The sequence below is a fragment of the Myotis daubentonii genome, chromosome X (assembly GCF_963259705.1).
Source record: "Myotis daubentonii chromosome X, mMyoDau2.1, whole genome shotgun sequence".
NCBI lineage: Eukaryota > Metazoa > Chordata > Mammalia > Chiroptera > Vespertilionidae > Myotis > Myotis daubentonii.
The window spans coordinates 35783652-35797586 of record NC_081861.1 but is presented as its reverse complement, the minus strand read 5'-3'; the positions used below and the strand labels follow the sequence as shown (position 1 = coordinate 35797586).

Sequence of the window (13935 nt, the reverse complement as noted above, 5' to 3'; positions counted from 1 at the left end):
TAAAAATCAGAAGATCCCGTCTTCATACACGTAATACCTTTCATATAAATGAGATCAAAGTGCTTTATGAGCAGGTAGCAACCATCTCACTTCCCACTTAGGACAACTGCAGAAATGAAAAGCAAAGGCAGTTGCTCAGGCAAAGCAACATGGGAACACAAATAGAATCACAAGGAAACATGGCTGAAATAAGCCACACTTGTGGGCAGGTCATGTGCAGTGCATCACTTTAGAAAGAAAGGTGAACACAAGATAGATTTATGGATGCTGATGCCTTAGACAGAGCTCCCCCAAGTCCTTATTTTATTCTATGTATTCAGCAATTGTTGCAGTGTGTGTTTATCAACCCCTCGTTGTGTACCTGGTATAATGTATTCCACATTCCTAGATGAAAAGTACACAAAAATCTGCCACTATCAAATAGACTTGGAGGTCCTTAACTAACTGATTTAGGAAAGAGTTAAACACAAAGCATACAGATTCACATCTGTACCTCAGCAAAATTACAAAGATTATGTTGTAGACCTTCTGGGGGTTACCTGTACACAGATGAAACTGTTAGTTCCATGAATGCTTGAATACTGTAATAACATTATGTTTCCTCATAAATATTCTAAAATATAAGCTTTTATTACCTCTTCTCTTTCATCATTCCAATCAGTAAATGGTTTCTATATATCTGACCTCTTTTAGGTTTCACGCTAATTGATGAAGGGCTGCTAGTTTTCTTTTTCTTTTCATGACTAACAGTCTAGGGATGTTGCTGATTTCTCTTTTTAGAGGTTTCTCAGTTTGTCTGAGGTATTCAAGTTTTTTCAATGCAGTTCTGGAAGATAGGCAACCCATCCACTTACCAGTAAAATCTAGTACAGTAATCAGCATGTAGTAATTCCTTGAAAGGTTTGCCTCACCTTCCATTTCACACAATGCCATGGAGTCTTAATTCAGTGAGCACCTAAAAGTCACTGCCAGTCTGCGGCTTGTGTTACAATCTATTGCATAAGGGTCCAGGTGGCAGTCATGCCAAGATCATCTAACATCTAGATTGAATGCTATGAGGTCTCTGCTCTAGTGTCACCTCCCAGAGAGGCTTGCCTAGACCACTCTGCCTAAAATGGTCATTCTTTGTACCTACATGTTCTTTAACATATATATATATATATATATATATATATATATATATATATATATATATATATATATATATATATAAATTGATTTTAGATAGAGAGGAAGGGAGGGCGATAGAGAGATAGAAACATCAATGAGAGAGAGAGAGAAACCTCAATCGGCTTCTTCCCTACTGGGGATCAAGCCTGCAACCCAGGCATGTGTCCTAACTGTGACCCCCTGGTTCATGGATCGACACTCAACCACTGGGCCACAATGGCCAGGCCCTAATTGTTCTTTATCTCACTTGACAGAACTACCTGACATTTGCCTTTTTCATTATTATCAGTCTTCCTCCGTCGACTATATGGGGAAGGCACTTTGTCAGCTGGAGCCCAGAGCCTAGGGCAGTGCCTACCACTGGATGAATAAATGAACCAAGTAAACACTGGAATGTTCATAAATCTCAAGAATGAAAAAATTAAACTTCTCCAATGTGCATTATCTTGATAGAAATGGTCAGAGCTATCATTATAAATGATGCCAAAGCAACATTAGTAGAAATTTTTTTATTGTGGTAAATGGGAATTTTTTAAAATGATCATTTTTTTCCTTGAATTCATCTATCTAATAAAAACCATTTTAAATTGTAGAAAAAATTATGTATAGCCCCAAATATCAAAGGGTGAGACTTCTTGCAAACAGTTATGCTCCTCACTGTCTAAATAAGCTTTGTATTTTTTCTTGAAAGTCATCAATAATCTCCTGTGTGTGTCAATTTTAGCAGCACTCACATGAGTCAATTAGTTCCGTCTCTGAGTTACTGCTGAGAACGTCCGGGTCAGTCTCACTTCTGTAATTGTTCAATGACTTTGTCTCATTTGCTGGAATGCCTCTTATCTTAGTCATTTAGGTTGCCTGACTGCCTTCATCGGAGCAGTTGAACTTGAGATCCCTTAGCTGATTAACTCTAAGCTCCCTTAGAAACCTGATATTCCATAATTCACAGAATTTATTGCAATTTGTAATTAATTTTATTATTTATGTATTTACTTGATGTTTTGACTCTCCTCCACTAGATGTAAGGGGAGTTCTGTGAATACGGGAACTCTGTTTCCTTTGTTTACCCCCACCTGCACAGTTCCTGGCACAAAATGGGTACTCAAGAACTATTTGTTGAATAAATGGGTGAATACATATCCTCATCACTTTATAAAAAATGAGCTGAGATCAGAATATTATATTACAGTAGGGATAGCAGAGGACTTTGGTATCTCCTTTAGAGGGAGTTAAAGTCCTCAGTTACTCTGAAAATACTAACATTTTAATAAAATAGATATTTTTTAAAACCAGTAATTAGTATCTGTCTAGTATGGTCATTCTAAATGCTAATATCTATATTTGAGATCAGCAGCAGGGCTTGGTGGGGTTGGGCAAAAGGGAGGGAGATGGGGACATCTGTAATAGTGTCAACAATAAAAATAAAGTAAAAATAAAAAAGATCAGCAGCTTCTGCAGCAATAACCATCTTCTTGCAACCTTCCCCATAACCCCAGTCTGATTCAATAACTCATTTTGCTATTCACAAGATTTAAAATGGTATAAATTCCCAGCTCAACTAAATTCAGAAAAGCATGTTTTATTAAACAAGTGGTGGTAAGTAATTATGGCTGTTACCAGGTATCATGAATAATCAGGAGAGTGAATCAAGATTTTATTATTGAGTGGGGTGTAATAAAGGAGGGGAAGGCTTGGGTAAGTAAAGAGTTTGCCAAGACTTTCATGCTGAAGGCGCTTGCAGTGCCTCAATTTGTTTGGGCACTTGATTTTGTTTTCTTCATGAGACAGAATAATGTCACATACCACAGTGAGCCAGTTAACAGCAGTCTTCCTATTGATTTCCTGATATTGCTCTTTATTTTATAATTTTTTCTCAGTTCTAACTTTTGATTATCTAGCCCACTGAAGGCAGAGAGGATTATTGATGCTTATACAAAGTTATAAATGATGTCAATTATGGGCAGGCTCTGACAGTGCTGACATGCCTCATAAATTAACAAAAAAAGAATACTTTCTTAATGTTGTATAATCACTTCATCTTTTAGGAATTGTTCCTACACTATTTGGGGGACAGTGATCTTTTAAAATTTATTTTTCTTATATTTTATTGCTTTCAGAGAGGTAGGGAGAGGGAGAGAGAGAAATATCAATGATGAGAGAGAATCATTGATCGGCTGCCTCCTGCACATTCCTTACTGGGGATCAAGCCCACAACCCAGGCAAGTGCCCTGACTGGGAATCAAACCGTGATATCCTAGATCCTAGGTCGATGCTCAACCACTGAGCCATGCCAGCTAGACTGGATAACAGTAATCTTACCTTTAGTCTGGTTGAACATTTCAAAATTGACTTATTTGATGTCCTAATATCATCTTTGTGTTCTAGGCAACCAAAGTGATTCTTTCCTTAGCAAATATGAGAAGGGAACTTCAATATCACTACAACTAAGCCACTCACTTACTCATTCCTTTTTTTCACCTGCTTTTTGCCTGTTTTAGGATCTGGGGATACAGTAGCATGGTAGATTAAAGATGGCCACAAATCCTTTGATACTTCTGTCATCAAGAGGTGGGATTTAGGTCCCTTTATTTTAATCTGGGCAAGCTCTGTGACTGCTTTGTCTAACAGTATATTGCACAACTATAACTCTTAAAACTTCTGGACTCAGGCCTTAAGAGACTTGCATCTTCCATTTCCTGTCTCTTGGAACACTCCCTCTTAGAACCCTGATCCACAGTGTAAAAGCTCTGACAAACCCAAGCCAGGCTGTCCTTCCAATATGAAGCCCAAGTAAAAAGTTTGTGTGTGGAAAGAGAGATTCCTGACTGCTATTCATCTGTTCCAGCCCCTAGTCCACCCCCAGCTATATGAGTTATCCCAGCTGAGAGTCCAAATCTCATGGAGAAAAGACAAGCCATCCTGGCTATACTCTACCTGAATTTCTGACCCTTAGAATTATAAAATACAATAATAAAAATTGTCTTATTCCATTATGTTTTAGTTTGCTACACAGTGATAGGTAATCAAAACAAGGAAAGAACAAATCAGACTTGGTCCTTTTCCTCACAGAACTTAAGATTATCACAGTTAAAACAATTCAGAGATAATATTGTACATCCCAGTATGGTGTAAGAAATTGAAATACAGCAGCTTAATAGAAACTAGGTAGAAGAAACCTAGCATCTTGTTTATCCTCTTTGTTGTGTACCCTATTAACAGGGCTATTATGTGCCTAGTGCTATACTGAGTCTGGTCCCAACTCTAGAACTTTTCAACTAAGGGTAGGCATTCTACCAGAAGTGGGCACAGGAGGCTGCCACAATTGCACCCAGCAGCATTGCTGCGAATGTTCAGATTTTTAAATTGTTCTTAAAACTTATTCTAAGTGATAAACATAATAGTCAAATATTTCTCAACATACACATCCTTCTCATAGAAAGTGAACATTTTGCTTTTATTATGGTGGGACCTAGATTATGTGAAGTCATGACTGATGGGATGGAAGATGCTATAGGTTAAAATCCACTGCCCTGGGGGAGCTTATTAGTGTAAGATGTGAGGCAGAGTGTATAGCGACTTATTCAGGAGGTGTACACAAGCATCCCAGTAAATATTGTTTCATTGATGTGTTTTCTAGTTCATGTTCAGTAATAACTTTGTTCTCTTTTTAAACCAACATAGTAAAGTTTCAAAAATTCAGTAAAAAGTTAAGGTTAGATTTTTAAAGACTCTCAGGGAAATAGATCAGACAAAAACACAAATAAATACCAGAGGTCTTTCCAAAGAATTCTATAGAAGCTCTGTAGTCCAGAGGTTATAAACTCTGGACTTTTTTTCACCTGCTTACATATAATAACATATGTAATTACATATGTTATTAGAAATAATTACAAATAATAATTACAAATGCCATCAGGGCCAGGCATGACACTGAAAGTGAGGGAAGTGAGCCAGGTGTCAAGACAGTGAATGGTGAGCTAGAGAGGCATATCCCATCCAATCCAGAGGGGAGCTTGCTCTCAGCTCAGAGCACCTATGCCATGTCCATGGGCCCAGAGATGCAAACTTTGTAAGTTTTCTAGACAAGCAAGACATTCCAATTTTTTTCTATTAGATTTCCTAATTCTAAATGTTGGGCCAAATGAAATACATCTGTGGGCTGATATTAAGCAATCTCTGATGTAGACACTTGACATGGATTGATGTGGATATCAGCCTCTCATAGCTACAAAACAGACAAATGAGTTTGGCCAGACCTTGCTGTCAGTGGTTGCAGTAACCCTGGTAAGATTTTGTTTTTTAAACGCACTTCTCCATTAGTGATGGCGAGTGAAATGTCTGGCTTTGCAAATTACTGCTGTCACTTAGTTTAATGTACTCTTGTTTTTACATATTTATAAAAACCTTTTACATTATTAATAGTGATTAAATGCTTAGACACTGAAGATCAATAATGCTTCTGTTCACCTATTTACATTATTAAAAAGTAATAAGTCATAAGAGCACGCAGAATATGTGGTTTACTTTGTAGTCATGTTTGGACGAGACTGAAAAAAAGAAAGGCTACCGGGTAAAATGTATTTAGCAAAAATGGTAATTGAGTTGGGCTCGTTAGAGACTCCACTGTGGGCAGGGTGCATGTTCACAGTTACAATGCACCATCATGGGGCACAGGGGCACACATTCCATGTGCTTTACATGCCAATGCAGCAAATTCAGAACAAGAAAGTCTAGTCTCACTTGGATGCACAAGGCTGAACAGTTATTTAACCTTTTTGTGTCCTTGCCACCGTGTTTAGCTCCAAAGCCTTTTAATGGTGGCAGCACTCAACAGCGAGTCATCTATGTGGGTCATGTTTTGCCAGTAGGCAAATGAGCCCCTTGGCACTGCTTTCTTCATCTGCCTACCCAGCTATCTTTCAATTACATGGCAAAAGCAAAAACGCAGAGTGGTTCACCTGATTATGGCACATAAGTGTTCTACAGCAGTTTGAGGAGAGCCACTCCACAGTCAGGGATGAATAAGGGCCATAAGTCCTTTTAAGGTCATCAGCTATCCTAACCTTCTAGGTAGCCAAAGTGGCTCAGCTTAGTGGTTTAGAGTCAGCTCTATGTATCAGTCTGCTTGAGTTCAAATGTTGACTATGACACTCATTGGTTGTAGCCTGGGGCAAAAGACATAATTGACATCTCAGTTCTTGTTGTCTCACCTGACATGTGGGGATAATAACAGTGTCTACCATATAGGGCTTTTGTACGATTCAATGAGATAATACACGTTAAGACTTAGTACAAGACCTGACACATAGTAAGTTGCTCAATAAAAATTTCCATGTAGCAAAAGACCCACTTTACCAGTCATTCAATTGTGTTCTTCTACCAAGAGGAAGTTCATTAGCACAGGTTTGAAGTTTATAAATAATGTCATTAAAATGTGTTAGATTGAACTGGGTTTTTAAACATCACTTGGTTTCTAAGTTTCTTGTGTCGACACAGATGCCATTTGTCTAGTATACATTTGATCTAAGCCACCAGGTTTATTTAAGGACAAGTTGAAATTGGGCAGTTGTGGTATAATGGAAAGGTTACAAGAGTTGTTACAATCCAAACTCACTGGCTGTGTGGTGTTGGGCAAGTTATTTAATCTCTCTGAACCTTAGTTTCCTCATATGTAAAATACACCAATACAGATACCTACTTCACAGATATATTGTGATGTTAGAAAATAATGTATGTTTGAGTGCTCTGCAAACTCTATGTACTATGTAGATGTAAAAGCTTGTGACAACGATTATTTATATATGTGATCAGAGTTGGATTTATTATTTTATCCAGAGTAACACTGCATGTGCTGATTTTTAGAGGAAATATAGTTAGATTGTGTGTCCTCAACTATTTCCCTTGGAAAAGGCCCATACCTTTTCTGACAGATTAGATGTGTCTGTAATAACCAAGACCACTGGATGGAGGAGACCTGCCATTCTGAATTCAAATGTGACTTGCAGAGCCAAATGATAACTTGGAACATTTAACAAAAGAATGAGGAAAACTCATCAAACCAGGAGGGCATTAACCACCACAAGTAATACGTTTGTTCACTTGGTGAGTGGCTGCTGAGCACCACTGAAGCATGAATCTGAACAGCAGGGGTTGAAGTTTCTTCTCACTTTTCTAAGTTTATTGCTCAAATGCCCTGCTCTGGGTTACAATGACTTGTCTCTTGTCTCTCTCAGGTCCTGACTTTCTCACTTTACTGGAGTTCAGTGAGTCTTTTAATATAGCACCATGTCATGAAGGTTGTTATTTCTTTTTGGACTGACTTCTCTATACATGGAGAAAGCCACAGAGTTGATGACTTAACATGACTTTACATAGGGAAATGGGAATAATGGCTGTTTTTTGTTCCCTTTGTTCCTCTGGTATACAAGAAATAATTCTCCACTAACTAAATAATTACTTTGACTGTAGCCCATTCAAAAGTTACCCCAGAGTTATCAAGTTGGGAGAAGTGCTTCACAATGGGAATGACTAAATATCTTGGCAAAGGCAAGCTTTGACAAGATCACCTGGAAGAAAAGGCCTTTATTGTGATGCACTAGCATTTGGGTTTTTGGTTCTGACAGAGACCTAAAAGGTCAGAATGTCATAATAATAAAAATAATGAATAAGATTTACATTTCAATAACAGTTATAGTACACAATCTGTGGGAAGAACACTCAGTATTTTAAATTTGCATGCACATGTCCCCCCCCCACCCCCACCCTTTTTCTTCTTTGTGTAGGTCTAAAGTGAGTTTTAATTTCCTTATATTGTCACTGGTTTCAATATAACCTCTTGACTGAGTTTTTCTTGGGGACTGATACCATCCACTAGTATGCAACTGAGTGGGTGAGGTGCATACTGAAGCTCCTGGACAAATAGTTTCCATGTTTATTTGTTAAGCTCCTGTTTGCAATAGTCTAGAAGCTAGTGAAATATCAGCTTGTGGTATGAACAAAGAAGGACAAATATAAGAGACCAGAAATGTTGACTTCAGTGACTTACTTATACCTCGTGTTAATGAGTAAAATATGTCATTGCTGAAGATGAAGCAGAGAATAACAATGAGCAAATTCATGTTATTACACTTCAAATAAGTAGCAATTTAAAAAAAATCTTTCTTCACCTAACGGGTTGGACTTTGGTCTCAGATCTTGAGTGACAACTCATGCATTTGAGCTTTCATAGAAGACAGATTTTCACAAGTCTTGCATTTCATGTTAGGAAGTCCAATTCACCCAATTCTTTCATATGGAAAAATTTACACATGGAATAAAACTTAAAGTTTAGCTGTTGAAATTCAAGAAGCTTTCAGGGATCAATCCAGAAGCTAAATAGTGAATTTGCAAATTATACTTCCATCTGTTTTTTTTTTGTCATTAAAAGACCCATCTATACTTCACTACAATTAATACACAACACAAGTGTGCGTGTGTGTGTGCCTATCTTTTATGATTTAGAATTTCTAGAAATGAGTTCTCTCCATTAACTAATCAGTAAGGGCGTGAACATTCCAGGTAAGCCTTAAAAATAACAATGTGGACTGGGTGGAATGGGAAGTAACCTGATCTTTAGAAAATATCTTCCTTTCACATTTCAGGGAAAATATGACCACTGTTCATTAAAGAATAAAATAAATACACATATACCTGCTGTCAAATGAAATCTCTGGAGGAATGACATGAGTACTGTCCTTGCCAATGAGGAATTTGATTCGATCATAGAAGAGTCTTGAAGTATGCTGAGAGAATAGGGGTTGGCTTTGCTGAATGAGGTCAAGAGGGTCTGGTGAGCCCTGACAGAGAGGACTTATATAACAGTTGCTTTGTTGACAACAATCAGGGTCCACACAGTCCGTCAAACCATCTGGAAAAAAAAGTGTTGAAATGTAGCTTAAAAAGAAGCAACATAGTTTAAAATCGGCACAAATGGAGAAAAATCTGAATACAGTCAAGGATAACTGTCCATATATGAGTTCAGAATCTATTAAATTCACATTTCTCATGAATTATCACTCATTCTGAGTTTATACGGCACATCAGTAAAATTCAAATTATTTTGTGCATAAATTTTTCTTTCTTGATTTCTCTAGCACTTGTGGGCTGTATTATTACATTGTTTAGCATTTGGATAGAGTATTCTGTGAGATAGCACTCTTTAGAAGTTTCCTTTTCCTCAGCAAGACCATCCTCCAGGCTATAATTATTCTGAATTTCTAACACCATGTACAAGTATGAGCACACAATTAACAAATTCTCACTAACTTGAATTTATGCTTTGTTTTTAAAGAGAAAGGAAGGGAGATGGAGAGAGAAACAACGATGTGAGAGAGCAACATCAATTGGTTCCTCACATGAAGACCTCAACTGGGGATCAAATCTGCCACCTGGGTATGTGCCCAGGGAATGTGCTGATTGGGAATCAAACCCGAGACAGTTTGGTGCACAGGACAATGCTCCAACTGAGTCACACCAGCCAGGGCAATTTATTGGTATTTTAAAAAAATTCCCAATATTTTATCAACTAGTAATTCAAAATAGAAATTGGTATTCCCATGTGGATTCTTCCTGAATCCACATTTATTCCAAGAAAAAAAAATCACATACAGGCTTTATTCCGTGGTAGAGGAAAGATGTGGGGCACCGGGGTTACGGGAGGAGGGGAGACCATGGAGAATCTAATAGGTACAAAACACTGCATCAGGTGCTTGGGGAAGCAAAGAGTTTTATAAAACACCTCTTTTCCTGTTTTCAGGAGCTCAGGAGAAATAGGTGTCTAAAACAGCTGGCTTATACTAGTTTAAAATGCAGGGAGTGTTGTAAGACAATTGCACACAAAGAGAGAGGGTCAGAGTGATTAACAGCATATGGACACTTCATTCCACACCCAATAAGAAAAAAAAAATTAAAGTCCTTCCAAGGTCCTCAAAGCAGACAAGTGGCCCTAATTTAGATGTTTAACAAGAGTAAATATAGAGATGCTAATCTTCTTGGCTTGTAGTAGAATAGGGAGGCTCAGACAGAGCAGTGGCTCCTTAGGATGCCGAGGAAAGTTACTGGTACTGGTTCCATGCAGCTCTTGTGCTTGCTCTCTCTTACTGACAGGCCTGCTCCCGCCAAGCTGGAGGGGGATGTACCACAGCTGGGGGCAATGAAAACCAGGAACACCAAGAGTAGGTGGTTGGAACAGTAGCCTTAGGGCACCCAGCAAATATTTTTCCCCACATGAGGTCCTTTCAAATTCCATGTACCACAGACACAACTTTGATTTAAAATGCAGTTTGCTTCTTTCTTGCCATCGCTGTTTGTTCAGTGCACTTCTGCCCTGATTTCCACTTCTCTGCATACATATTTCTCTTTCACTGATGACAACTGTGGATTTGTTTCAATAAGAAGTCACCTTCTTCTCTCCTTTCTCCCCTCATTCAGCAAATTATATTAACAGATTTTCTATAGATTTCAGATGTCACTACCACCTCTCTCACCAATCTGTTGTTCTCAGTCTCCTATTAGCACATTACCTCTTAACTCTGCTAATTAAACATCTGCATGCACTGAAAAGCTGGCAAAAATATCAGGCTGATTAAAAGAGTTCTCTGATGTTTGGAATTGGTGCACAAAATACTACACAATGAAAAACTGCCTTTCGAAGGGCAGTCACTTTTATCTTTCAATTTGTAACAAATGCACTAGTAATAATCAGATTGGACATTCACAGGTTTCAACCTGTCAACCACACAATTCTAACTTATTTTTGAAAAGAAATAGATTTGAAATAAATAGCAATGCCCAAATGATTTTCAAAACTGGGTTCTAAACTAAACACAAAGCCAATTCAAAAATGGGACTCACATTCTCATCTAGTTATGTGCTATAAATTCCAAGCTAATGTTTCATATTAAGTAATTGCCTATTACACAGGGCCGACCCTCTAAGACCTCTGTTTTCTGAGAGAACAGCGAGACTTCTGTTAAATGTAGGAAGGCCACACCACAAGCAAGCAGACCAATAATGGCATGCAACCTGCAAATAATAATTCATAGGTAAGCCCAGTACATGGGCAAAGACCTACTTGCCAATTATCACATTGGATAACAGCCCATAAAGTATGTCTAGACTGTTACAAAGAAGTGCAAATGACAGTCACACTGCATGTGTTGGCTTCTTTTTTTCTTTTGGCTATTAACGGTTCTTTTATTGTTCTGAAATAGAAGCTGTGGCACCCTCCTGACAGCCAGGCTCAGGACATCAGATATGGGCATATCAAATGTTCATTTATTTTGCTTCTAGGGCCTGTTCCCTTTAAAGGAATAAAAATAAAAGCTAGCAAAAAAAGAGGGTGGTTAAATTGTCTTGAAGGACTAAACATAGCATTCCCTGATCCTAGCTTTGCCACAACCAGTATGGACTATGTCAGTTGGCTCAATTGGGGCTGATAAAGATCAAGGACACTGGTTTCTTCTGTAGGTGATCAAGTCATTCACTATTAAACTTGTACCTGATACAAGTACACTCTTGGTTGAAAGAAGGATTGAACAAGGGAAAAAACCCATATTTTCCTAATCCTTAAAGTGAATTTTATTTTATTTTTTAAAACTATATTTTTATTGATTTCAGAGAGGAAGGGAGAAGGAGAGAGATATAGAAACATCAATGATAAGACAGAATCATTGACTGGCTGTCTCCTGCATGCCCCCACTGGGGATTGAGCCTGAAACCTGGGCATATTCCCTGGCCAGGAATTGAACCGTGACCTCCTGGTACATAGATTGATGCTCAACCACTGAGCCACACTGGGTGGGTCTTAAAGTGAATTTTAAAATATACATGTTTTCAGGAACAGCACTCACATTATCGCCTTGATAAAAATGGACAGCTATTTCATGGTATGGTATCCAAAAGGGTTTGGAAACATGTAAAAACTTGTTATTATTTGCCAGATATGACACTAGTTACTTCCACATGTATTATTTCAACTAATCTTTGCAAAAACCCTGTTAGGTAGACATTCGCATTTCCATTTTACAAATAAAGGAGGGAAGGCTAAATGTGGTTGCACAGTTGGAAGAAATATGGGAGTCATATCACACCCAGTGTATTGGCTGTAAATCACCTATTCAACATCAGCATTTAAGCAATATTGCAAGTACTGAGCTAGGCTCTAAGACTTCTAAGCGCCTGACTAATTAATATAGGTATTTAGAACATATGAAGTGGTTGAGATCAAAGAGCCAGAATACTCTAATTCTGCCTAATCTTGACTGTGCCACTTAAAATCTATAGGATTCTGGACAAATCAGTTCAACTCCTGAATTCTCTTATAGAGGAGTTTCCTCATCTATAAGATGGGGATAATATAAATGCCCACCCTATAGAGTTGTTGTACTAATCGCATGCTATGATAATTATAAAGGCCTTAGCATAGTGTTTAGTATGTAGCTAGCATTCTTGATAAATGTTAGCTATTGCCATTAACAAATTTCTAGACCGTGCAGACTGAAAAAGAGTCTAGGGATAGTGTCCTAGGGGTAGATGCCAATGGTCAGTGGCAGCTTAAAATGTTCAGACTCACTTTTATTGAAGTTGTTTTATCACTGGCCAGACAGCAATTAACATCTGTGTAGCATATTCAATTCGCTGGGATGTGTTTATTTTGTGAACTCTGCTTGGATAGGTTGTCAAATAGGCAGGATCCTAAGTGGCTCTAAATAGATACTAATGCCACAGTAAATATTCTTTCATTGAATTTTATAAATTCTGAGTTTGTTATCATTTGGACAGGGGCTGGATTGAAGCTTAACCTTTTCAGGATCTATAGAATAGAAGGTCTGGCAAGCAAATTAATAGTGAAAAAGAAATTGAGGGGGTGCTCATTCCAATGACTCAATTACATAAAACCTTGGGTGTTGAAGAAACACATAAACAATGTACCAATGATAAATCAGATAAATCATTCATAAACTTTTACTAAAGCAGGCCCACTACTAGGTACTCCTGTCAGCTTAGTTGTTAATGTTATATGCATTGAAGATAATATGATCATATTTCCTTTGGAAGTAGTCTGTAATTCATTTTTTTCCCATTTATTCAGACAGACTTTCACCCCAGCATTTTACTGCATTAGTAAAAAGAAAGTGAGAGAGGCTCAAGTGTACTCAGGATTTGATCTGCTCAAAACATTGTTATTCCCATAACCACATGCAACTTACTTTTTCTGTCAGGAAAGCACATTGCTTATACGCTACTAATATTCACGTTTTCCCATCCCTACCCACTTTCAGTGGCTTCCTATATCACTCATAGTAAAAGTCCATGTCCTGACAATGATTTACTTCCTCATAGTCTGGTTCTTCACTCTCTCTCTCACCTCTCTGATCTTATTAACCCACAACCCCCTTCCCACTCTTCGTCTGCCTGGAATGTTCTCTCCAATAGCAACATGGCCCACCCCTCACCTCCTTTAAGTCTTTATTCAAATGCCACCGTTTTGGTGAGGTTTTCTCTGACCACCTTATTTAAAATTTCACCCTTCTCCTACACTCCTTATCCTCCCCCCTTGCTTTTAAAATAGTTCTTCATCACACACCGTCTTCTGTCATACTATATTTTAAAAATTGGTTTATTGTCTGCCTCTCACTGTCTATGGAAGTGTGAATTTAGTATTTTTTATTCATTGCTATTTCCTCAATTACTAGAATAGTGCCTGGCTCAAAGTAAGCATTCAAT

The 13935-nt window shown here is 38.0% G+C and overlaps 1 protein-coding gene across 2 annotated transcripts in view; it reads right to left on the bottom strand.

Moving 5' to 3' along the window:
- The window catches only part of TENM1 (teneurin transmembrane protein 1), a 641347-nt gene that overhangs the window by 175205 nt on the left and 452207 nt on the right, over nucleotides 1–13935 (bottom strand). For both annotated transcript variants that reach the window (XM_059680479.1, XM_059680478.1), the window contains one exon: nucleotides 8860–9076. In XM_059680479.1, coding sequence (XP_059536462.1) covers nucleotides 8860–9076 — 217 coding nt within the window. The remainder of the gene's footprint in view (nucleotides 1–8859; nucleotides 9077–13935) is intronic.